Genomic DNA, 22804 nt, shown 5'->3' with positions numbered 1-22804 from the left:
CTCTGTGCCCCCATTACTTCCTACTTTGTTTTATGGACGCCTGTGATGAAGCTGTATCTTCCTGCTCACATCCTGGACTCACCAGTACTAGCTCCTGTACCTGGCACACAGTAGGTGCTCACTAAATGCTTATTGCTTAGAACTGAGGTGAACTCCACTCTTGGAAGCCTCAGGTTCTTAGAGAACAGCTCTGGCCCTGCCTGTGGAAGAACGTTTCCAGCCCCGAGGGTCCACAGATCTCCTGCTGGTGCCTCAGAGCAGGGATACCCGTGGGGGTGGCCAGGGCCCAGCCCAGCACCTGAGGGCCACCCCGCCCTCTAGCCGTTCTGCCAGACCGCATGCTCCGCCTTCTGCAAACGGCCGTGAGGGCAGAGGCTTGGGTAAGTTCCCCTTCCGCTTCCTCCTGCCTCCTGTCCCGCTGCTGCTGCTCCCCGCTCAGGACGCCTCTCCAGCTCTCCACACCCCGCGCTCCTGCAGAAACACTGGGGCTCTGAGCTGTCACCAGTACCAGTCCCCAGGCCTCGGACACCATGCAGGCCATCAAGTGTGTGGTGGTGGGAGATGGGTAGGTATCTGGCTGGACTTGCTCACAGCTCCCTCTGGGGGTAGCCCTGGGGCCCTCCCACCCTGGAGTCCCTGGGGAAGCCCCCTGCCTGCAGACAGAGGAGTCCCTAGGAGGCAGCCAGAGGAACCGCTCCCTTTTTCTCCCAGGGCCCAGAGGGAACCCCAGGGGTGGGCTGCACACAGCTTCACTCTCTGCCCCACTCACCCCGGAAACTGCCTGGGTGGAGAGTAAAAGACCGCGCTTAGGGGTATCTGGGGCCTCTCGCCTGCACCCTGAGAGCTGGGGCTGGTCTCCTATGGGCCTTGGGTCTCTAAATCTGTGGCTGCCGGTGGGGGGTGGGGCCCCAGGCTGACCTGGGCTCTAGTCCCTGACTTGCTCTGCTGTGTGGCCTTGTGCAAGTCACAGTGCCTCTCTGAACCAAAGCTTGGCCATCTGGGAAGAGGCCCACGCCCTCAGGGTTGATGTCAGGTCGCTTGAGCTATTTTGAGGGGTTGTCCTGCACGTATGTGTGCTCGGTAAAGTTCGCCTTCTAAGTCTCAGCCTGCCTGGCTGGGGAGGTGGTGTGGGGGACGTGGGTGAGGAGCAGAGGGGGAGGGGCGTGAGAGGCAGCGTTAGGGGCGTGAGAGGCAGGGTTAGGGCCAGAGGAGTGCGGGGTGGGCGTGACTGTGGGGGTCGGCCCAGGCTTGAACTGAAGGCTCTCCTCAGCGGTCGGATCTCTGTGACCTCAGCTTGTCATGTGCCCTTACAGGCCTCAGTTTCCTCATCTGTAAAATGACAGGTTTGATATCCCATCTCTTGGGCCTGCCAGCAACACTGCCTCAGGGTCCAACACACAGGTACCTCCTGAAGTTTTCTGTAGGTCCAGCCCCAACGTATTCCAGTATGTTCTAGAACGCAGGCCTCTTGTCCAGGCCTCCCATCCTACAGAGGGGCAGCCTGAGGCCCTAAGAGACTTGACTTTCCTGTTCAGGGCCAGGTAGTGGTGGGGGGCTGGTTTATCAGGCAGCCCTTAGCTGATTGTGATACACGGCTCCTGCCCATTATCTGCCCGCCTGTCCAGCCCTGCTCACTTCTGCTTTGTATCTGATATGAGGAGGGGAGGGCGGAAGCCGAGGGCAACGTTCCAGTCACTCAGAGGTACCTTGCTGCTGGCAGGCGGGGGGTGGGAGGCGATGGGGAGAGAAGAGGGCGGGCGGCCCCCTTCAGAGCCGGAAGTGACAAAACCAAGTGGAGCGGGGAAGGCCCAGGGCTACCTGTGGCCCGCACCCCCTCCCAGCCCAGCAGATTCGGGGCGCAGACAGCACCAATCATGGCGCTCACCACTAACTTAGTGCTTACTGTGTGCAGGCCCTGGGCTTCCTCACGCTCCTCTGTTTTATCCTCCCAACAACCCTCATATTAGGCCCGTCTTACAGGTGGGAAAACTGTAGCTCAAAGAAGTTAAGTCATTTGCTTAAGACCTCATGGGATTTGAGCCCTGGTCTCTCTGATTCCTGAACTCCATGTTCTTAACTGCCACACCCTCTGGTGAGGTGAGAGGGGAAGGAGAGGGTTCAAGCAGTCCCCCACATTTGGCGACTGCTATGCTGTGCCAGGACTGTGCTTCAGACTTTACCGGCTTCATCTAATTTACCTCTCTGTCCTTCCTGTGATGATGGACTCATCTCATCCCTGTTTTCTGGACGGGGAAGTTGAGGCATGGGGAGGTTACGTGGCTTGCCTGAGAGCGCATCCCTGCTGGGTGGGTGATGAAGGATCTAGATCCCAGGGCAGTAATGGCAGAGCCCTGGTCAGGCTTCGGGAACCTCCTGGGGACCCCCTGCTTTTAATCCTCTGTTTCACATCAGAGTCACCTGGGAAAGACTGTTACAAATTGCTAGATCCACGCCACACTCATGATTCAGAATCTCGGGTAGGACCCCAAAGTCTGTCCTTTAACAAACATCTCAGGTGTGATAACGCTGATACGGAAATTCTCAGATGGGGACACTGAGGCCCGTGGAGGTGGGGCTTGGGTATCTCCTGAGGGCTGGGCTAGGGGACCGCGCGGATCCTCAGAAAACCTCCCCAGGTCTCGGGCAGGGCCCCTGACTGCTGTCCTCTTGAACTTCCTGTCTTTCAGAGCCGTGGGCAAGACCTGCCTGCTCATCAGCTACACCACCAACGCCTTCCCTGGAGAGTACATCCCCACCGTGTGAGTTCTACATGTGGGTGGGACGCTCGGTGGCTGGGGAGACACGCATGGACCACCAGGCCCACCCCCCTTTCAGGCACTTCCTGTGTGCCGGGCCTGTGTGGGCACCTCAGGGTCAGGCTCCAGCCAGTCTTGGGCCAGCAGAGCTGCCTGCTGATCCAGAGGGGGAGGTAGCCACCTGTGCCAGGATGAGCGCCCTGGGCTCCCAGAGGGGAGACAGGTGCAGGAGGCAAGCCAGGGAGTGGGGCCTTCAAGCAGGGAGACATGGAGAGCTGGCCTGAGCAGAGTTGGGTGGAAGGGGGCTGGGACAGAGGAGGGGAGTGGGTGCAGGAGGAGAGCCTTAACACTGGGAGACTGGAGATGTCAGGGCACATGCTTGTGCAGGGGGAGAGGACAGTGCCACCCGAGACCAATCAGGACCCACGCTTGTGTTGGATGTGGAGCAGGGCTGTCACCTGATTTGCAGGTATGGAGGAGTATGTGGGGTGAACAGAAGCACCAGCCCCTCTCTCCTTGATGCTCGGCGGCCCCACTCCCTCACAACAGCCCCCCAGCTCTGCAGCACAGCACCCAAGGCTCTGTGTGGCCTTCTCCAACCTTCCCTTCTGGCTTCACCACCCAGTTCTTCACTTCTTGTTCTGTTTCTGGCCGCCTGGTCACCAAACACACCCTGGACACTTCTACTTCAGGACCTTTGCTCCAGCTCTTCCTTCTGCCTCAAGTGCTTTTCCTTCCTATGCCCATGCATCTAAGACCTCCAGGCCAGCTCCAGCATTCCTCCTCCAGAAAGCCTTTCTGACATAGCCTGAAGAGGTTTCTCACTCCCTAGACAGACTTTATCTGATCTTTTCCATGACCAAGAGTCTACAGAGGGCAGGGAGCCATTTCCAGTTCTTTAAGGGTCTTAGGGTTTTACATGCAGTATAATCTACACATTGTCTTAGAAACAATGTATATATCTTGAGTTGCCCTGAATTGAACTTTATGGAGAGGCCCTAGGAGGATGGATCACAGCTACCATCTCTCAAGGGCCTACTGGGTGCCGGTCCCTGGAAATGTCACACATGTGTGACCTCATTTGATGCTCATGGGAGGAGTTGGGATTATTTTAGTCCCACAGTGTCTGTGGGGGGAGCTGAGGCTCACAGAAGCTAAGGGACCTGCCCTCCAGGGTCACCAGGTGGCCTAGGATCTCTCTATTTCTCCCTGGCACAAGGGGCCAGGCTCCAATTGCCTCAGGGACCCCAGCCCAGGCAGGAGGATGGCAGCTAGGAGAGGGCAGAGAAACCTGGGTAGGAAACCTGGGAAAGCAATTTCTGGCCTGGTTCTGTTCCCAACTCCCCATAGGGGCACCAGTGCCCCTCTTAGCATCAGCCTGTATCTGCCCACTCACCATCCAATACCAAACGTATATCAGCGCCTCCTGGTGCTGAGGGATGGTGGGCTCTAGACCTGGCAGGGAGGCAGGTGTAACATTAGGCCAACCAGCTCCTGTAGAAGGTTGTTGTCACCAGGACTGGCACTGGCACCACCTACTCTCCTGCCTCTGTCTGTCACAGATGGGCTGAAGGGCCCACTTGCTCAAAGACCTTAGACCAAATGCTTCCCCTTTCTGAGCCTCAGTTTCTCTTTCTTTAAGAAGTGGAGCGGGGCTGGGAGGTGCCAAGTTCCTTGCCCAGGCACCTTCCCTGTGCAGGGAGATGGGAGGTGAGTTCTCTGAGGTGGGGGGACCAGCAGAGGCCAAGGAAGGGAGTCTGAGGAGCTGGGTCAGAGATCAGGGCCTGCTCCCAGGTGGGCCATCCAGGCAGGCTCACAGAGTCCCACACAGGAGGCTCCTGCACTTCGTTTAATGCTCGGAGGCCCCCATCCCCAAATTCTTAATGTTTGAACAAGAGGCCCTACATTTTCATTTTGTGTTGGGCCCTGCCTGGTATGCTGCCAGACCTGCACCCCACCCTTTTTGTCTTCCATACAGAGTCACTTGGCTCTGGACAAGCCCCTAGAGGGGCTCCTGCTTCAAAGTCTGCACTCCTGTGACAGAGAGGGGAAAATAAGCCACCCTGAGCCCTTGACACTGGAGGGTGGGGATAATTGGAGAGAGTAGAGTTTGGGGAAACAGGCAGCCTGAGATCTCCAGCAGAGAGATAAAGGTCAGGAGGGCTCTGGGGCTCAGGGTGGCAGGGTTTGCTGGGGCTAGAGGCCTGTGCCACAAGAACCAGATCAGATAAGAGAGAGAACGAGTTCAACTTACTGCCTAGGGTTGGGGGATAAGAGCTCGAAGTCAAAGCCATGTCTCACAGATTGGGAGACTGAAGCCTGCTCTGTGGATGGTCAGGTGCTGGGCATTGGAGATACAAAGACAAGGCAGAAAGACCCTGCTATGGGATGTTCATGACCTAGGGGATCTCCCCCTTACCCTCTCCTTATGAACATTCTCAAAGGGAAGCCCAGGTGAGCTTTCAAATGTAAAAATTAGATAGAGGAATACCTTGCTGAAATTCCCCTCTCAAAACCCATTTCCTACCCACTCCATTTTGGTCCTTGGGGACCAGACATGCCAGCCTCCTCCAGGCCTCTGCACGCACCACTTCCCATCACTCAGTTCCCTGCTGAAGTAGCCCATCCCTGACCCCGGTCTAAACAATCCCTTCCTCCACCCAGGCCTCCTCCATCCCTCCACACCCTGCTGGATAGTCTCCGTTGCCCATCCTGATCTGACTTCTCCTGCTGGGATGGCAGCTCTGTGAGGACAGGGCCCTGGTCCGTCTAGTTCACTAGACTGGCGGCTAGAACAGAGTCGAGCACCTCACTGGCACTCTGTAGTGACTGGACCACCCTGTCTGGCAGAGAGGGTGTGCTCCAGTCTGCCCTGAGAAGGTGCTGGAACTCAGCCACCAGCAGGGAGCTCGGCTCTGCAGGGCTTTTCTCTGGGAAGAACACAAGGAGTTAATTTGGGTCAGATGGGCCAGTATTTGGTTTTCACTTTCCTTTGTAAACTGGCAGTCCAGCCTGGATTCCCACAGACATGATGACACCCAGCCTCCCTAGTGGAGATTCCTGGGGTCCTGCCAAGTTTTCCCACCTGGCCTCACAACTCCCCCTTGCCCCATACTCCTGCCACCAGGTGTGTTAATCCCTCCCTGTGTCCAGCTGGCTCAAGCTTCCTCACTGTTCCTACACAGCCTCTGTCCCCTCCCATCCCATCTGGGACACCCATGCCTCCGCATCTCCTCCAACCACCCGCCTCTCTCACTGGCGGCTCTGTCTCCCAGCTTCCCCTCTGACCCTTCTCCAAGATGTTCCCACCCAGTGGCCAAGAGAACCTTTTCCAAATGCAAAGCTGAGCATGTCACCCCCACCTGGTAAAGGCCTTCGGTGGCTCCCTATTGTCCCAAGGACCGGGCGGCGAATCCTCACAGGGGTCCATGCCTCGCCTGACATATCAATGCTCCCTGGTCCCCAAATCAGCAGCCATGTATGCCTTGTGTTCTTTGTGTTCTGTGAGTCCACCTTCCTTCCCCTGGAGGCTTGGGTGGTGGTCAAGTGATACGCAGGGCCAAGGGCCATTTCATCTGTCCCATGCCCTTCCTCCTCTCCATGGTGGAGGGCTACAGAGCCGAGTGTGTAGCCTAGGGGTGCAGAAAGGGGCCACACAGACTCTGGGTAAAGGCATACCAGCTGTGTGACTGTGGGCAGGTTACCCTAGGGCTCTGAATCCCAGACACAATGTAGAATCCACTTCCTGGGTCCACTGAATGATCTAAGTATAAAGGACCCGGAGCAGCATTTGGGACCCCCGGGTGCTCAGCAAACATGGATTCCCTGCCCTCTGCACAGGTCCGGGTCAGCCCCACGTGCTGTGCTGTGCTTAGTCTCTCAGTCGTGTCCGACTCTTTGCGACTCCATGGACTATAGTCCACCAAGCTCCTCTGTGCATGGAATTTGCCAGGCAAAAATGCTGGAATGGGTTGCCATGCCCTCCTCCAGGGGATCTTTCTGACCCAGGGATCGAACCCATGTCTCCTGCACTGCAGGCAGATTCTTTACCGTCTGAGCCACCAGGGAAGCCCAAGAATCCTGGAATGGGTAGCCTTTCCCTTCTCCAAGGAATCTTCCCAACCCAGGGATGGAACCCACATCTCCCACATTGCAGGTGGATTCTTCACCATCTGAGCTGCTAGGGAGCCCCTGCACCTGAGCTCAAACTTCACTGAGCCTCCAGCCATAAACTCACAGTGATGCTTATACCACAGGCTTTTCTGAACTGGGTAACAGGATCTAGTCAACTCTGTCACCAACTGCCTGTGAGATCTTGGGCAAGTCCCTTCCTATCTGTGAGTCTCAGTTTCCTCATCTGGAAGATAAGAGTGAGGGTTGGCCACGGTGGTGGTATACATTCCGTTGGTCCTGGCTGCCTGTGGGTCTCTGGAGTAGGGGACTCGGGGGTTGTGGATCATTGTCTCTGCAGGAATTCCCCAGGCTCTGGGGAGGGGCCAGTGAGGGGGCTGTTTCAAGATGAGGTTGCTCAGCTTCTCAGCATCTCCCCATGGGATGGCTTGAAGGTCCTCTCTGCCTGGATCCTCTTAGTGGCCCTAAGAGATGGGGCTTTTCTTTTTTCACAGTGAAGAAAGTAAGGCTCAGAGAAGCTGGATTACTCACCCAGGGTCACACAGCCAGGACAAGGCTTCACAAGGAACTTTCTGCTTTCTTCCCACTCTGGTGGGGGGGTGTCCCCAGGCAAATCCACCCTTCTATGGAGCATTACTCTACTCTCTCTCGCTCACAAATGAGTGCTCAGAAGGAGACCAGATAAAATCCCAGCTCCTGTGCTCCTGAGCTGGCTGGCTTTGGAAAAGTTATTTGACTTCTTGGGGCCTTGATTTCCTCAACTGTCTAAAGGGAATAATTTGAGGTTTTTTTGTCTTGGGTCACATGGGACTTCAAAACCTAAGGTATGAAGGTCCCTAGCCCTCTGCCTGGCCCCAGAGCAAGTGCTTAGTCCTGTGACAGGTCCTACAAATCAGCTCTTTCCCCATCACCATGGCCCCTGAGATCCTAGAGCTGGTTCAGAGAAGATAGATATCCTTGGCTCAAGGAATCTTGGGGGACTTTTTGGTATCAGAATTTCAGACTAGACATTAAAGGAGATAATGTCCCTATATCCTAAGCTCACCCCAAAGGAGTGTTTCTGGTTGAAGCCAAAGAAAACACAGGGACTTCTTTTCCCATCACGCCCTGCGGTGTCTCCCTGAATAGTGCCTTTGGCCTGAAATCCCACAGCAGTATGGGTGGTACCCAGAGCAGACACGGGGCAACTGTTACTGTTGTTGTCATTTAGCCGCTCAGTCGTGTCTGACTCTTTTGAGACCCCATGGACTGTAGCCCGCCAGGCTCCTCTGTCCGGGGGATTTCCCAGGCAAGAATACTGGAATGTGTTGCCATTTCCTTCTCCAGGAGATCTTCCCAAACCAGTGACTGAATCTCGGTCTCCTGCATTGGCAGGAGGATTCTTTACCACTGAGCCGATATGTGCCAAACGCAATGCAGGCCTCAGTGCAATGAGGAGAAAGCCAAGCCTGATGCCTTTGGGTGCTGAGTTCACCACAGATTACTGAGTGGGGGTGCGGTGGGGCCCCCAACCTGGCTGGGGCTCAGGGAAGGCTTCCTAGAGGAGGTGACCTTGCGATGGGGCTGGAAAAAGGATGAGTAAGAGTCAGCCTGGCACCAGGAAAGAAGAGCAGGAAGCCAGGGGAAGGACATTTGCAGGAACTTTCCAGGCAGGAGGGAGCAGGGCCATCTGAGGAACTGAAGGCTGGACAAGCACGGGGTATTAAACGCATCAAGTGGCCCACTGTTTTGGTGGAGGGTGCCTGTCACAAGACAGATGTCTTTGAGTTGCTCTGAAGCACTAGGGCTTCTTCAGCCTGTCTCTGAGCAGTGTTCTGGGAGGACTTCATGGAGGAGGTGGCGTCTCAAGTGCTCTGGTTCAGTTTAACTCTGTTCTACCTACACTCACCAGGTGCCAGTCCTGAGACTTCAGAGATAAAGAGACATGGGCCCTGCCCCCATGGACAGCTATATGGCAGGAGAGACGCAGTAATGCCACCTCATAGTCTAGGCAAAGCAGTTGCCTGAGGGAGGGGAAGACAAACTCTTTCCAGGTGGGGGCCAAGGAAAGAGGTAGCCGGGACGTTTCCCCACAGAGGAGGAAGTGCCTGGGCAGGGCTTAGAAGCATGAATGGGAGACGGGGTGATGAGAGCACAGAAGAGCGTTCCCAAGAGAGGCACGGGCAGACAGGGGCACAGGCTGGAGAGAGCGGCAGACCGCGCAACCTGGGAGGGAGGAAACACCTTCGACAAGGAGAGGGTGGGAGGGCATTCCAGTCAGGGGGGCACAGCGTGAACAGACTCAAGGAGGCAGGAAGCCTGAATCTTGCCAGAAACAGAAACAGCTTAGCTGATGTGTGAAGGGAGGAGTAGGGGGACAAGCTGGAGGAGCCTGAGGCCTCAGTGAGCCAGGGCAGGGGACAGGAAGCAGGACCTGTGTGGGTGACCTCAGTGCAGAGAGAGAAGGTGGTGGTCTCTCGCCCACAGGGAAGCTGCGGAAGCAGCTGTGGCACGGGGTAGTGAACACTGGGCATGGAATCAGAACTGGCGTCACACCTGGTTGGGTCACTTGCTCACTGGCTGTGTGGCCTAGGGTCAGTCACTCTACTTCTCTGATCCCAGTTTCTTTTTGCATAGCGTTAGGGACCAGGAATGCCTCTCAGGAATGTGTGTAGCGAGAAATACTATTGAACTGAACCTTTAAATGGCAACCCACTCCAGTACTCTTGCCTGGAAAATCCCATGGATGGAGGAGCCTGGTAGGCTGCAGTCCATGGGGTCGCTAAGAGTCAGACATGACTGAGCGACTTCACTTTCACTTTTCACTTTCATCCATTGGAGAAGGAAATGGCAACCCACTCCAGTGTTCTTGCCTGAAGAATCCCAGGGACGGGGGAGCCTGGTGGGCTGCTGTCTCTGGGGTCACACAGAGTCAGACACGACTGAAGCGACTTAGCAGTAGCAGCAGCAGAACCTTTAAAAAAATCTGGAAGCTCGTGTGATTGTCCGAGGCCTGTCTGGTGTCAGCAGGGAGAGTTTAGCATGTGCACATCCTTCAGCATGTGCCTTTCCAGTGTGTGCCAATGGCATTTCCTGAAGTCTCCGGTGACTGGCAGCTTTTGGGGTAGGCTGGAAGGCCAGTGAATTAATACCCCAGGATAGCCCTCTGCCAGTGGGAGATGGAGAAGGCGGTAAATACCCTAGCTTGCTGCCTCCTCAGGGGGATGCCCTATGCTCAGAGGCCCTGGCAAGATGGAGTCCCAGTTCCACCCGCCCCCCAGTAACACCTCAATAGCTTCTGCCCCCTTCCTTGGGTCCTGGGATCACTTCCCAAGTAAATTTCATCTCAGGGTTTGCTTCTGGGGGGACCCAAACTAAGATGGGAATGAGCATTCGTTCAACAAATAATGAGTACCCGCAGGACTTCCCTGGGGGCCCAGTGATAAAGACTTTGCTTTCCAATGCAGGGGGTGTGGGTTCAATCACTGGTTGGGGAACTAAAATCCCGTAAACCTCTAGGCCAAAAAAACCACAGTATAAGACAGAAGTAATACTGTTACCAAATTCAATAAAGACTTAGAAAATGGTCCACATAAAAAAATAACTTAAAAAAAATTGGTTGACTAGCTGCAGTGTTCAGCCTCAGAGGTGGGTAAAGTTTATTCTGATTGTGCCTTCAAGAGAATGTTATACAGTCTTGAAAAATCATCTCTTCAAAGGATGTGTGATGTGTGCTGAGTCGCTCAGTCATGTCCAACTCTTTGTGACCCCATGGACTGTAGCCCGCCAGGCTCTTCTGTCCATGGGATTCTCTCCAGGCAAGAATATCAGAGTGGGTTGCCATGCCCTCCTCTAGGGGATCTTCCCAATCCGGGGAAGGAACCCAGGTCTCCTGCATTGCAGGCAGATTCTTTACCAGATGAGCCATGAGGAAAGCCTAAGAATACTGGAGTGGGCAGTCTATCCCTTCTCCAGGGGATCTTCCCGACCCAGGAAGTATAGACAGGGCAGAAAAAGAGTAGAGACAATGTTTTCTTCTTTATGCTCTCCTGCATTTAACATTTTTTTTATAATATAATGGATTGGCATTAAAAAATTAAAAATTAACCCCAACTGCAGAGTGCAGTGTGACTTGGGTCCCATTGTAGCCCCTCTCTGGGTCTTGGCCTCCGTCACGGAACCAGGGATGGCAAGTCCACAGACTCTGGGGCTGGAGATGGACCCACTGTCTTGTTTTCACAGGTTTGACAACTATTCAGCCAATGTGATGGTGGACAGCAAGCCCGTGAACCTGGGGCTGTGGGACACGGCCGGGCAGGAGGACTATGATCGCCTCCGGCCACTCTCCTACCCGCAGACGGTACACCACCCCACCCCTCCTCGTGGTCCTGGCCTTCACGTCCCTGTTTCCTCCGCCTGGAGTGCCAGCTCGGCCTGGTGAACCCTAACCCTCCCCTTGAGGCGCAGCTCAAGGAGTACCCCCACTCCATCCGGCTCTGTCTGTCATCACTGTGCCTTCCCGTCTTCCCGTGGGCTCTGGCTCCACCTGGTGCCCAGTGGGTGGGGCAGGCAGACCCCGGACAGGGATCCAAAGGAATCTCGGGATGACCAGCCCCAGGGGAGTGTGGCGGGGGGAGAGGAGATGGGGGCACAGTGGCAGGTGGCTCTGTGGCTTCTCGGCTCTCCCTTCAGGGTGGCAGAGAAAGGGCTGGGACCGGTAAACCAACAGAGAGGTAGTGAGAGCACGGACTCTGGAATTCCAGATGGCACACCCTTTAACCTCCTTGTAAACCTCACTTTCCCTGTCTGTAGAATGGGGTAGCAGCGGCATCGCTACAGCGTAATGTGAGGATTATCCTCTTAGAACAGACCCTGGCCTTTAGGAAGTGTTGGATAAACAAGCAGCAGCCTGCTATAGAGAAGGGAAACAGTGCTCTGCCAGATCCTAAGAGCCTAGCATCGCCTGGGCTGCTCCAGCCCTCAGTGGTTGCCCAGGTGTGGAGGGCCCAGGTTGGACACCTGCAGGCCTCCTCTCACCAGTAACCCTTGCTTTATTCCCCAGGACGTCTTCCTCATCTGCTTCTCCCTTGTCAGCCCAGCCTCCTATGAGAATGTCCGGGCCAAGGTGAGTGGGACGGAGCGGGACCTTAGGGGTTAGGGCAGGCGACCCTGAAGAGGGGAGCATGGCAGGGAGGGACTGGAGACTTTGGCCTGCCTCTGGGCAGCAGAGGATGTGGGCAGAGATGGTTCTCGGTATCAACCACGGCTGGTGGGCGGGGATGGGGGGGGAACTCGGGTCTCAGAGACATTTGGGATAGTTAACTTTACTCTCTGACCTTGTCCTCTCCTTTCCACACACCCTCATGCCCCCTTCTTCTCTTCTCCCAACTTTGTGCCCCTCGTCTCCCTCCACTCCTTACATGACCCCCTGCACCTGCCCACTGGTCCAGTGGTTCCCCGAGGTGCGGCATCACTGTCCGAGCACACCGATCATCCTGGTAGGCACCAAGTTGGACCTGAGGGACGACAAGGACACCATTGAGAAGCTGAAGGAGAAGAAGCTGGCGCCTATCACCTACCCGCAGGGCCTGGCACTGGCCAAGGAGATTGGTAGGGGGCTTGGCTCAGAGAGGGGAACTCCGACACAGCCTTGTAGTGATTGCACACATAGCCTCCAGGGCCAGACAGTGCATTCCAACCCTGGCTGTGCCAGGTACTAGCTGTGTGGCCCGGGACGAGTCACTTATGCCTGTGTTTCCTTATCAGTGAAATATGGCAATAGAAGTGGTTCTCAGTGGTTGGGAGAATTCAGTGAATTTACACCCGCGAAGCCCCTAGAGAAGCACCGTGCATGGGAAGCACTCTGTGTGGATCACTGTTGGTACTAGTGCAATCCATAAGCAGATACTGACATGACAGACAGAGCAGGGTTGGAGTCGGGTGTGCTGCGGTTTCTCAGAGGAGCAGTCAACTCAAGCTTGGGTTTTCCGGGAAGGCTTCCTGGAGGGGTTGTTTCAGCTTGGCTTTGAAGGGTGATGCCTTCCCTTCTGCCTCCTCCTCACCCCTCATTCCCCACCCTCCTGGCTTCTCAGCCCAACTCCTCTTTGCTTCCCAGTCACTGGGCCAGAGAAGTGAAGTGACTTCTCAGGGTCACACAGCTGGTAGGTGGCAGAAGCAGGATTTGAACACAGAACCACAAGGCACTGGCGTGGGGGCCTCCTCGTGGTGGCCCAGGGCTGTCTGCACCAGCTATGACTGGTGTGTCTGGCCTCTTCCATGGTGTCCAGGTCTGCTGTCTTTCAGGCCCTGACCCGCCTGCCACCTGGAGACAGGGCACTTGCCCAAGAGCCTGGGACCGCCAGCAGGGTTTGGCCGCTGTGAGTTGCAGTCCAGCTGCCCAGGGCTCTCTGTGTCACCACAGGGTCCCTCAGACCCAGGGTTTGGCCCCTGAACTGGTGGGGCCTCCTCCAGCCCCTCCCTCCCTCAACCCTAACCCTCTTCCTTCCGCCGGAACTGGGAGGGCCCTGGGGACTCACATCTCTCCACAGGAAGAGAAACCGCAGCCTCCACCTCCCCTTTCTCATGACTTGCCCAGTGACATGGCCGTCTTTCCCAGGGGGCCTCTGTTGCCGCTTAAACACTGGGTCCTACGTCCCATCCTGGGGGCTCTGACTCCCAGGCTCTCTGGTCTTTCCTCACAGATACTGGGGATTGACCCTGCCTTCTCTTCTTTCTGATCAGTCTGCCTCCCGGACTCCTTCCACCCAAGACAGTGCCTCTGAGCCTGAGACCCTTTCCATTTTAAAGCAGAGGCTTTGGGATAAGATGGGGCCTGGAAGCCTGGATTCTGGTACTAGCTCTGGCACTGTCTGTATGACCTTGGGCCAGGGGCTTCCCTTCTCTGGACCTCAGTTTTTCCATCTGTACAAGCCAGCCTGCACACTCCCTAAAGGTCCTTTCTCTGCCAGAAGGAGATGAGTTGGGGGTCCTGCCATGGCCTCTAGCCAATTTTTCTTGGAGCTGATCCCAGATGAAAGTGGGGCAGGGGTAGTGACTAATGACTTTGAACTTGCCTCAGACCGGCCCAGGCCAAGGGGGAGGACTGGGGGGCCTTCAGGGCTGATGAGACAGTGGTGGCCTCTGTCCACCAGCCAGCCCAGTGGGCTGACTTGTGGTGCAGCTGCCAATTCCGGCTGACATGGATTGAGCACTTCCTGGGTGCTGGGCCTGTGCATTCTCCTGCTTCATCATCATAGCAACTATGAAGGAGGAACTCTCATCACCCCACTTTACTGAGGATGAAACTGAGGCTCAGGTAGAAGTCAAGAGCTCAAGGTCACCTAACTGGGATGTGACAGAGCTAAGACTGGAACCCGGGCTGCGTGGCTCCCTCAGTCATGATCAAGGTGGTCTGCTGCCCCACAGGTGGGAGCCTGGGGTGCATAGCAAGGCCAGGCCCCCAGTCAGGATTCTTTCTCTGGATACTCCTAGCCAAGAAGTAGGAGGGTGGCAGGTGCCAGGGAGGACACATTGGTGGGTGTGAAAGGAAGAAGTGGACATTGGCTACAGTCCCTCTCAGTTCCTTGCAAGGGGACAATGGCCCAATGCCCAGGGAGACTCTTCTGGGCACAGAGGGTTATGTGAGACTCCCAGACCTAAGTCATGGTGTTTGGTCCCTGCCAGCCTTGCCCTGGGACCACTGCCCATGCTCCCTGCTGGGACAGTGCTCCCATGAGCAAAGGCGATGGGAGAGTCCAGAGTGTGACTTAGACAAATGACATCCTCTCTGAGCTTCAGTTTCCTTGTTCCTGCCCCATCCTTTCTTTCCCTCATCCCGGGTTGCCCCTCCTGAGATCCTGGCTCCCCTTTCCAAGCTGTGTGTCTCTGGGCCTGGGGCATCCCCTCTCTGGGCCTGTTTCCTCACCCAGGAAGTGGGGATTCACAGAATTTCTTCACAGGGTTGTCGGAAGCACCCAGCTCAGCACCTAGCAGGGAGCAGGTGCCGATCAGTGTCAGTCTGCTTCCTTCCTCACAGAGGAGTGGGCTCTAGGGAGGAGGCAAATTTCCCTGCTCCCCCCACCCCCCAACCTCCTCTGGTTCCTAAAATCGGCCCTCAGGCTTCTCTCAGGGAGAACTTCTCAACTGCTCACTTCAGGGAGACAGCTTGGGTTGTTGTGGACACAAAAACTCACACAGGTTCCTTCCAGAAGGTCAGGGAACACTGCCCCGGGAGTGGGGCTCAGCCTGTCTTCTTCACTGTGCCCTGGGCTCCAGCCCTGAGTGGTCACATGGGAGAAGGACAGTCCCCTCACAGGTGAACAAGGCTCCCCATTTCTCATTCCTCTTGTTGAGAATTCTCAGCAGCCCCTGGGGGACGGGAAATGTCTAGTGTGTGACTTTGGACTGGCGACTTTTCTGAGCCTCAGCTTTCTCATCTGTAAAATGAAGTGATCTGAAGGACCAGTTCGATATTTGGAAGGTCCTGGTTAGCAGGTCATGGGTTCTTCAGGCCTTCTACGGGAAGGTGGAGGCAGGTATGTGGCAATCTTCTGAAAGAAAGTGAAGTGCTGAGAGATTTGGTCACTGCAGCTTGAGCTCCTTTCTTCCCAGGAAGGTATCAAAATTCCTGCCACCTTCCGCAAATTACGGGCTTATGTGTTCGAGAAAGACACAAACCTGCTGTCGTGGGTCTTAACCTTTCCCCCTGAATAAAGCTCCTCCTTTCAGATATGAGGAAACTGAGGCACAGAGAGGTGAATGTGTGAGGGACACAGCCCAGGGGGCCCCCACAGCCTGGTGTGGTTGTATGACTTGGGAGGGGTTTTGCCCAGCCCTGACCTAGGCCTCTGTTCTCTTGCTGCCCTGACCCAGACTCAGTGAAATACCTGGAGTGCTCGGCCCTCACCCAGCGAGGCCTGAAAACCGTCTTTGATGAGGCGATCCGGGCCGTTCTGTGCCCGCAGCCCACACGGCCACAGAAGCGCCCCTGCAGCATCCTCTAGGGGTAAGAGTCCCGCCCACATGGCTTCATGACACTCCCTCCCCCGCTTCCCCCACTCCCCACACACAGCAGGCCGTGGCTGGGAGGGAGGCATTCAGCCACTGCTTGGTAGCCCTAGGTTTCACCAGGAGTGGTATTTAGGCCAGGACAGAAGAGCGACCATTAAAGGGGCCTCAGTTTGCTCATTTGACTGAACTGGGCCTGCTCTGTGAGCCCAGTTCCCAGAAGAAGGGTTCAAAGTATCAGAAAAAATGCCAGGTAACAGGAACCAAGCGTGGTGTCACTGAGCTCCCAATGTGCAGTCCCTGCAGGAGGGCGGAGAGGACCAGGGTGAAGAGATACTTCAGCTCCTGTCCCTCAGGAGCCCAGTTGAGCCGGGGAGACCCGACACTCACATATGGGGTAGAGGCAGGGCAGACTCAGCTCTGAGGCTATTAGGGCAGAAGAGGGATGGGTGGGGGTGGGAGGCACCCACAAGGATAGAGAGGACTTGGCCAACCTTGAGCACAAGCTGGGAGCTGGAGTGAGCTGGGAGCCGGGAGAGCTGGGAGCAGGCAGAGCTGGGAGCAGGCTGTGGATTCTGCCTGGCCCCAAATTCTCACCCCTTGTTTGTCTTCCTTCCAGGATGCATCCAGCCTTCCCAGCCAGATGGTTTTGACTCTCCAAGGCCCCCAACCCAATGCCCAGTGGCCCCCCTGGCTGGCCATGCTCTTCCCTTCCTGTGGCGTTTCTTAGCAAGATGGCTGCAGAGCTTGGTTGACCGTCTTCTCTGTGCTGAAGGTCCCCCTGGGGGCCCAAAGAGTGTAAATTTGTAGGTGCTGCGCCCCCATCCCGTCATGCTCCAGCCTTCTCAGGGGCCAGAAGGGGGTTCCAGCACCCAGTAAGCCACCCCTGCATTGCTGTGGTCAGATGCCACACGTGGTGTCATCTACCTGTTTACTCCTCCCCTCACCCCCAACGCCTGAATCCCCTCTGGGAACTTCAGGCCAGATGGTTGCTGGCCACCACTTACATACCTTCAGAGATGGATCTCTCATTCCCTTCTAGGGCAGCAGTATACTCAAGTATTGATGGTCTTGCTTATTGAGAGTTCTTCTACTGAGCTAAATTAAGTGTCTCAGAATGTTTGTTCCTCTCTGGTCTTAGTCCTCCTTTGGGGACAACATATTATATTCAGATTTTCTAAATTTCTGTGAGTACCTGCCCAGTCAATCAAAAACCAGGGTCCTGCTGACTCCTGCCGCCTCTCAAGTCTTTCTGCTCCACTCACAGGACCCTGAGCTGCATTTATCTGTGAGAGTCTTAAAACTTTCAGATCCTGCCAGTCAGGACTTTTGCCATTGCAAACAGAAACCCAATAGAAACCCTGCTTAAGCAGAAAATAAATTTATTGATTCAAGATTGGAAATATCATGACTTCAGGTGCAGCTTGATCAAGGGGGCTCAAATGAAGTCTTCAGGGCTCACTTTTCTATACCTTCTGCTGTCTGGTTCATTCTTAGGCACAGTGACTCTCAGGGCTTCACCCTTCCAGTTGCAAGTTCAGCAAAAAAGAGCAAGTGTCTGCCCCAGGCAAAGTTCTGATTAAGGTTTACTCTGATTGGTCCAGCTTAGATCTTGGGCCCCCTTTCAACCAATCACATTTGTCAGGAGAATCCTGTGCTCTGATTGGCCAAACCTAGACCACTTGACAAACTAGAGCAGGGAGTGTAGGCCGCCATTTCAAAACCGCACCCACTAGGGTGGAGGTGGGGGGATTTGGTTCTCAAAAGGAGGCTGAGAGCCTTGTCAGAATTTGGGAATATGGGTGTCAAGCAGCCAGAAACCCCAGTCTCCAATATTGGCAGTCTCAGGAAAGTGTCCAAACAGTGTAAGGAACCAATGCCGGTCCAGCAGGCACTAAGCACAGGAAAGTTTCTTTAAGAAGAGATGTGGCTGCTGTCAGGATTAACAAAGCTCATCCCTAAAGCGCCACGGACGGGTATGGAGCCAATCTCCCCTCAGTGTTTGCTGATTCACGAATGCCAGACTTTGGATGATCCTGCTTCTATTTATCTGAGCTTCATCCGTCCATTCAACACAAATTTACCAAGTACCTACTCTGTTCCAGGCACTGTTGTGTGGTCCTGCGATTCACCCGAGTTATTGCCGTCAGGGGCTGACAGTCTAGAGAAGCTAAAATAAAGGATTTTTAAAAAGAGATATGAGACCCTGTCCTGACAACCCAGAAGTCTCCCAATTCGCAGCCAGTGAAATGCTTTGAATTTCCATTTCTGGCTCCTACAGGGCTCCTGGCCACTTCCACTGCCCCAAGACCTGAAGTTCTGATGCAAGATCTCAGCTCACTGTCCTTCCCTCTGGAGAGCCCCACCATCTAGAAAGGGATGGGGTATAGGCAGGGAAGCCCCACGTCCTTTCTCAGTTTCAGCTCAGACAAGGTTGTTATGTTTTCAAAGTTACCTCTCTTCTGAAACAAACCAAAAAACCATTAACACTGTTACCTCACCCCACCCTCAGCACACACAACCCAAACACAGATACGTGTGGGTCAGAATCCACACTCTAAGATGTCCAATGTTTAAAAGCCATGAGAAGGCCTTTCCCAGCAGGCCAGAATCGAGAACCTCTTTCTCTTCCCTGCTCTTCTGGGGTCTTGGGATAAATAAATCCAGGGCCATCCTGGTGGCCTCAGGCCTGGCCACACCCTGCCTTCCTCTCTCCTGTGCTCACACCTCCTCTGCCAGATACCTCTTCTACTAAGCCTACCCCAGTGAACGCAGTCCTTGTTTTATACCAGTAATAAAGTCAGGAAATAAATACTCTCACTATTGTGTGGTTTCACCTAGCACATATGATCTCATTTAATTCTCCTGGTAGCCTCCCAATGTAGCACTAACAACTTTGTTTTGCAAAGAAGTAAACAGAGACATAGGAGTTAGGGCTCAATTCACTATGGCAGACACTGTGCTTTTCAACCCACCACCACTGCTTGCATCCTCCTTGCTAATAGAATCCTAGTTGTGTCCAGAACAGCAATGTATCTAGCCCCAGACAAAAATTCTTGTTCTCAGCCTGTTTTGCAGCTGGAGTTCCAAGTTCATACAGTTCTGGCCAATAAGACATAAAATGAAAGTAATTGGAGAGGCAGCCTCTGTGAAAGTTTTGGTTTTCCTCCATAAAAAAATGATAGAACCAACCAACACTGTCCTGTGTCCTGGCTCCTTCTCTAATGAATTCTGATGAAATGTCTGGAGCTGCAGCAGCCATCTTATGAACCTGAAACCACAAACAGAAAAATATAACCTAATATTCTAATAATGGAGAAGCAGAAAGATAAAAAAGCCTTGATTCCTCAAAACTTTGGTCAGCAGTTGAACTACTGCCAATGGGTGCCTTTTTAAGGGAACAGAGCAAAAATGAAACCACTTATTTGTTTATGCTGCTGTTGGTCATGCCTTCTGTTACTATTAGCTTGAGGTCTTAGGACTCCTAGCTCTTTGCTCCTTCCTCTGTATCATTGCATCCAGAGCTTGCTGGACATTGGGTGAGTCACTCGTTTCTGCTTTGCAAATTAGCTGAGGACCAGAAGGCCTTCAGAAAGAAAAGAGAAACCTTGAGGAAAGTCAGTGAAGAATTTTGAAACAGGAAGAACTGTTAGTTATGGGCAAAAGCTGACAACATGGTAATGTTCACTCATTTGACAGCAGCCACTCCCAAGCACCCTGCTACTGTCAGGCTTGGACTGGGTATGAGTGATTGGCCTCTTGCAATGAAATCATCACCTGATGGGCAGGAGAGCACCTGCCAGATAGGCCTACTTCATTTGGGGCTCTCTGTCTTGCAGTCTGGCTTATCCTTGTGTCTTCTTCTAAAACAGAGGCCAGGGGTCCCCCTGGCTTTTCCCATTCTGTGCTCCCAGCATTCACTGGTTACCAAGACTGGAAAATTTAGCTTCCCAATATCTGTTAAACTTACCCTGTCATCTGGCCCATCATCACTTCCTGCTCTAGGCCTTGCAATCATCCCCTGGACAGTAGTTATGCCTTCTCACAAGCTTTCCTGCCTGCCCTCTCCCTGCCTTGTCTAACCTCCATCAGGCATCCTGGGAGATCATCTTCATTTACAAATGTAATTATGCCACTTAGAATCCTCAGTGTAGGGTCACCATGATCCTAGCAAGTACCTGGCATCTAGTGGATGCTGGGTAAGCCTCTGTTGTTTATATAAATGAACAAGCAGACAAAAAAAAAAATGGACTTTAAAGGAGAGAGAGACCCAATCCTTCTAGTGTCCCAGCTGAGCCCAGCCTTCCAGCATCCTCATCAAGGCATCAGTCATGTGTGGGAGCCATCTTGGATGTCTGCCCAGTTGAGTCCCCAGATGACTGCAGCCCCAGCCAACATCCTGTGGAACAGAAGAGCCAGACGACTGAGCCCAGCCATCTCACAGGATCATGAAAGATAATATGATGGTATACTGAAACAATGCCTCTTTTGGGGCCAAAGTCCCTGCTGACTCTTCCTTTGATCTCTTAACTCTCCTTCCTACCCTCTTAACTCCTCCACTGCCCAAGAAATATTCACCACTGGGGCCAATTGACTCCATCTAGGTAGGCCTCATGGGATGTGGGAGCCAGGGCAGAGTAGGCTCTGGGGAGTGAAACACAAATCTAGCATAGTTTTAGAAGACTTTGGAAGGCTTTGAGAAAGTAAAATGATGAGCAGTCATTCATGTAGTCTGAAGTTCAGTTCAATTCAGTTCCCATATGCTAACAGTGCACTCTGTGCCAAGTGCTGGGAGCTAGAGGGGCAAAGAGGGGTGGGACCCAGCCGCCTGCTCCCCAGAGGCTCAGAAGACAGACGTGTAACTCAACATCTGCCACGGGGTTTGATCAACATACCACAAAAGTGTGTTCAACAGAAAAAGGAAGAGACCTTGGTTTCAAGGTGCCAGGTAGAGATGCTTCCACCCCCTCACCCCTGGCCAAAAAGCAGCCTAACAACAAGGAGAACATGAAACAGAAACACAAAACTCTCATCTTCAAAGAAACCAGGAGACACCTGTGGCCCCAAACCGCAGCACATAACCATGAAGAGCAGATGGAGGGGTGGTAAATGATTTAACAGAGCCCAGGAAAGACAAATCTAAGTGCCTGCTCTTCCATGGCAGGGTGGGGTAGGAGGGTTGGAGACAGGAGAGATGCAACCAACTGGCCTTACAGAACTGAGGGGGCTCCAAAGTGGCAGACCCAGGTACCCGATGAGGCAGGAGGCTGAAAACCGGGGGTTGTTTAGTAGTTATAAGTATAAGTAGTTAGACTCCCTGGTCCTCTCCCCTGCACTATGCACCCAGCAACCACCCCTCCCTAACCCAGGCAGGGAAATCCAACCAGAGAGTTCTGGACTCGAGGACACTAGCCACAAAGCAGATGGGGTGAGGCCCAAGACCGATTACTGAGGATGTGGTAGATTTGATTACACTTAGCAGATAATCACTCCCTCCTTCCTCTCCCTCTGGGGGAGGAGTGTGCTTCCCTACTCTGCTGATGCTGCCTCGGCTGTGTGACTTGCTTTTGGCCAATGGGATGTTAGCATATGCCTGAAAAGGAGAGGCTTGATGTGCTTGCACCATGTTCTCTTGTGCTGATGAAAGAAATCCCAGGAAGCCTGCCATTTCCAAGAGTACATAAGAAACAGGGAGCAGGAGTGTCCAGATGACCTGCAGATCTGCAGCTCAAAGCAGACCAGGCTATCTAAGCCCTGCCTAGATCAACCAATCCCAGCTAACCTGAAGGTGTGTAGTGAAATAAAAGCTTATTGTTGTGCACCACAGAGGATTTTTTGTGGTTGTTTGTTACACAGCAGTAGCTGACTGATAAGAGAGGATTCAGTGAAAGTCTGAAGACTTAACAGAGAAGACCCCAGCCTCCTTCTCTTACCCAGTTTAGGAATGCAAGCACCCAGGCATACATTCATCCTATATAGTAAACCATGGACAGGCTTTGACCACCCCAGTGAAAATCCTTATAGATGACATCTATATGTTCTGGTGACATCTGGATGTTCTTGACAAAACATCCAGCTATTCCTACAGAAATGTTCACTATTTTGCAAGTCCTGCCTTCCTACATAGAGTTTCCAGTCCAATTTTTAATGCTTTATTCTGCAGAATGAATGGGTAACCAAAGATGACTAGTTAACTGAGGAAAGTTCTAACATGAAAGAGATCCAATCAAACAGAAAAAAAAGGAACTAGCATGAAATAGAGACATAGTAGTGATCAGAAGAAAACTTCAAAGAAATTACCATTGCTATCCTTAGAGAGAAAAGAAAATGTGTTATATCCACAAATAAATATAGAATGCCAAACAAAGCAATAATCAGGAAACAGAACTCTTAGAAATTAAAAATGTGCTGATGAAAATTTTTAAAAATAGAAGAGTTGGAAGATAAAATAGACTAAAAAAAAGATAGAGAGAGAATCTCTCAGAATATAGAAGATATGGTAAAAGTAAACAACAAGAAGACTAAAGGATTAATCTATGAGACCAGTAGTAAAATAATAAAAGTTACAGCAGGAAAAAAAAAAAAAATCTTGCCTAGCATTTAAGAATATAAATCTTCAGATTAAAATGGTTCACTGAGTGCCCCCAAACACTTGGGGTTGGTGTGGACACAACCCTAGCATTATAAAATTTCAGAATTTTAGGGATAAAGCTAAATATCATTCTAGAAGCTTCCAGAATGATATTTAAAAAGTTACCTAAAGTTATACACAAAGGGTTGAAGATAAAAATAACAGCTTGAAGCTAGAGACCTGGACAACTGCCCTTTGCCAATCTAGAGTCAGTCTAGATTTTCAACCTAGAATTCTAAGCCCAGCTGGGCCCATCAACAAGGGCAAGAGGAGAATTAATGGTTTTCAAGCCTGCATCCTT

At 53.1% G+C, this 22804-nt stretch overlaps 1 protein-coding gene across 1 annotated transcript; it reads left to right on the top strand.

Moving 5' to 3' along the window:
• The first annotated feature begins 379 nt into the window (after positions 1-379).
• Positions 380-17277, top strand: RAC2 (Rac family small GTPase 2). Its single transcript, XM_061417401.1, has 7 exons — positions 380-565; positions 2688-2759; positions 11109-11226; positions 11929-11991; positions 12317-12476; positions 15738-15870; positions 16492-17277. The coding sequence occupies exons 1-6, from the start codon at positions 531-533 to the stop codon at positions 15866-15868; spliced, it is 579 nt and encodes a 192-aa protein (XP_061273385.1). The 5' UTR covers positions 380-530; the 3' UTR covers positions 15869-15870; positions 16492-17277.
• The last annotated feature ends 5527 nt before the right edge of the window (positions 17278-22804 follow it).

This window comes from Bos javanicus, chromosome 5, assembly GCF_032452875.1.
Source record: "Bos javanicus breed banteng chromosome 5, ARS-OSU_banteng_1.0, whole genome shotgun sequence".
Taxonomy (NCBI): domain Eukaryota; kingdom Metazoa; phylum Chordata; class Mammalia; order Artiodactyla; family Bovidae; genus Bos; species Bos javanicus.
Note: the sequence above shows the minus strand (reverse complement) of the source record. Positions and strands in the feature narration are given on the sequence as shown.

Coding starts and splice junctions, on each gene's coding strand:
- RAC2 (XM_061417401.1), top strand. CDS start 531: ATGCAGGCCATCAAGTGTGTGGTGGTGGGAGATGG. Junction 11,227..11,928: donor CACTCTCCTACCCGCAGACG/GTACACCACCCC, acceptor TTTATTCCCCAG/GACGTCTTCCTCATCTGCTT. Junction 12,477..15,737: donor GGCACTGGCCAAGGAGATTG/GTAGGGGGCTTG, acceptor GCCCTGACCCAG/ACTCAGTGAAATACCTGGAG.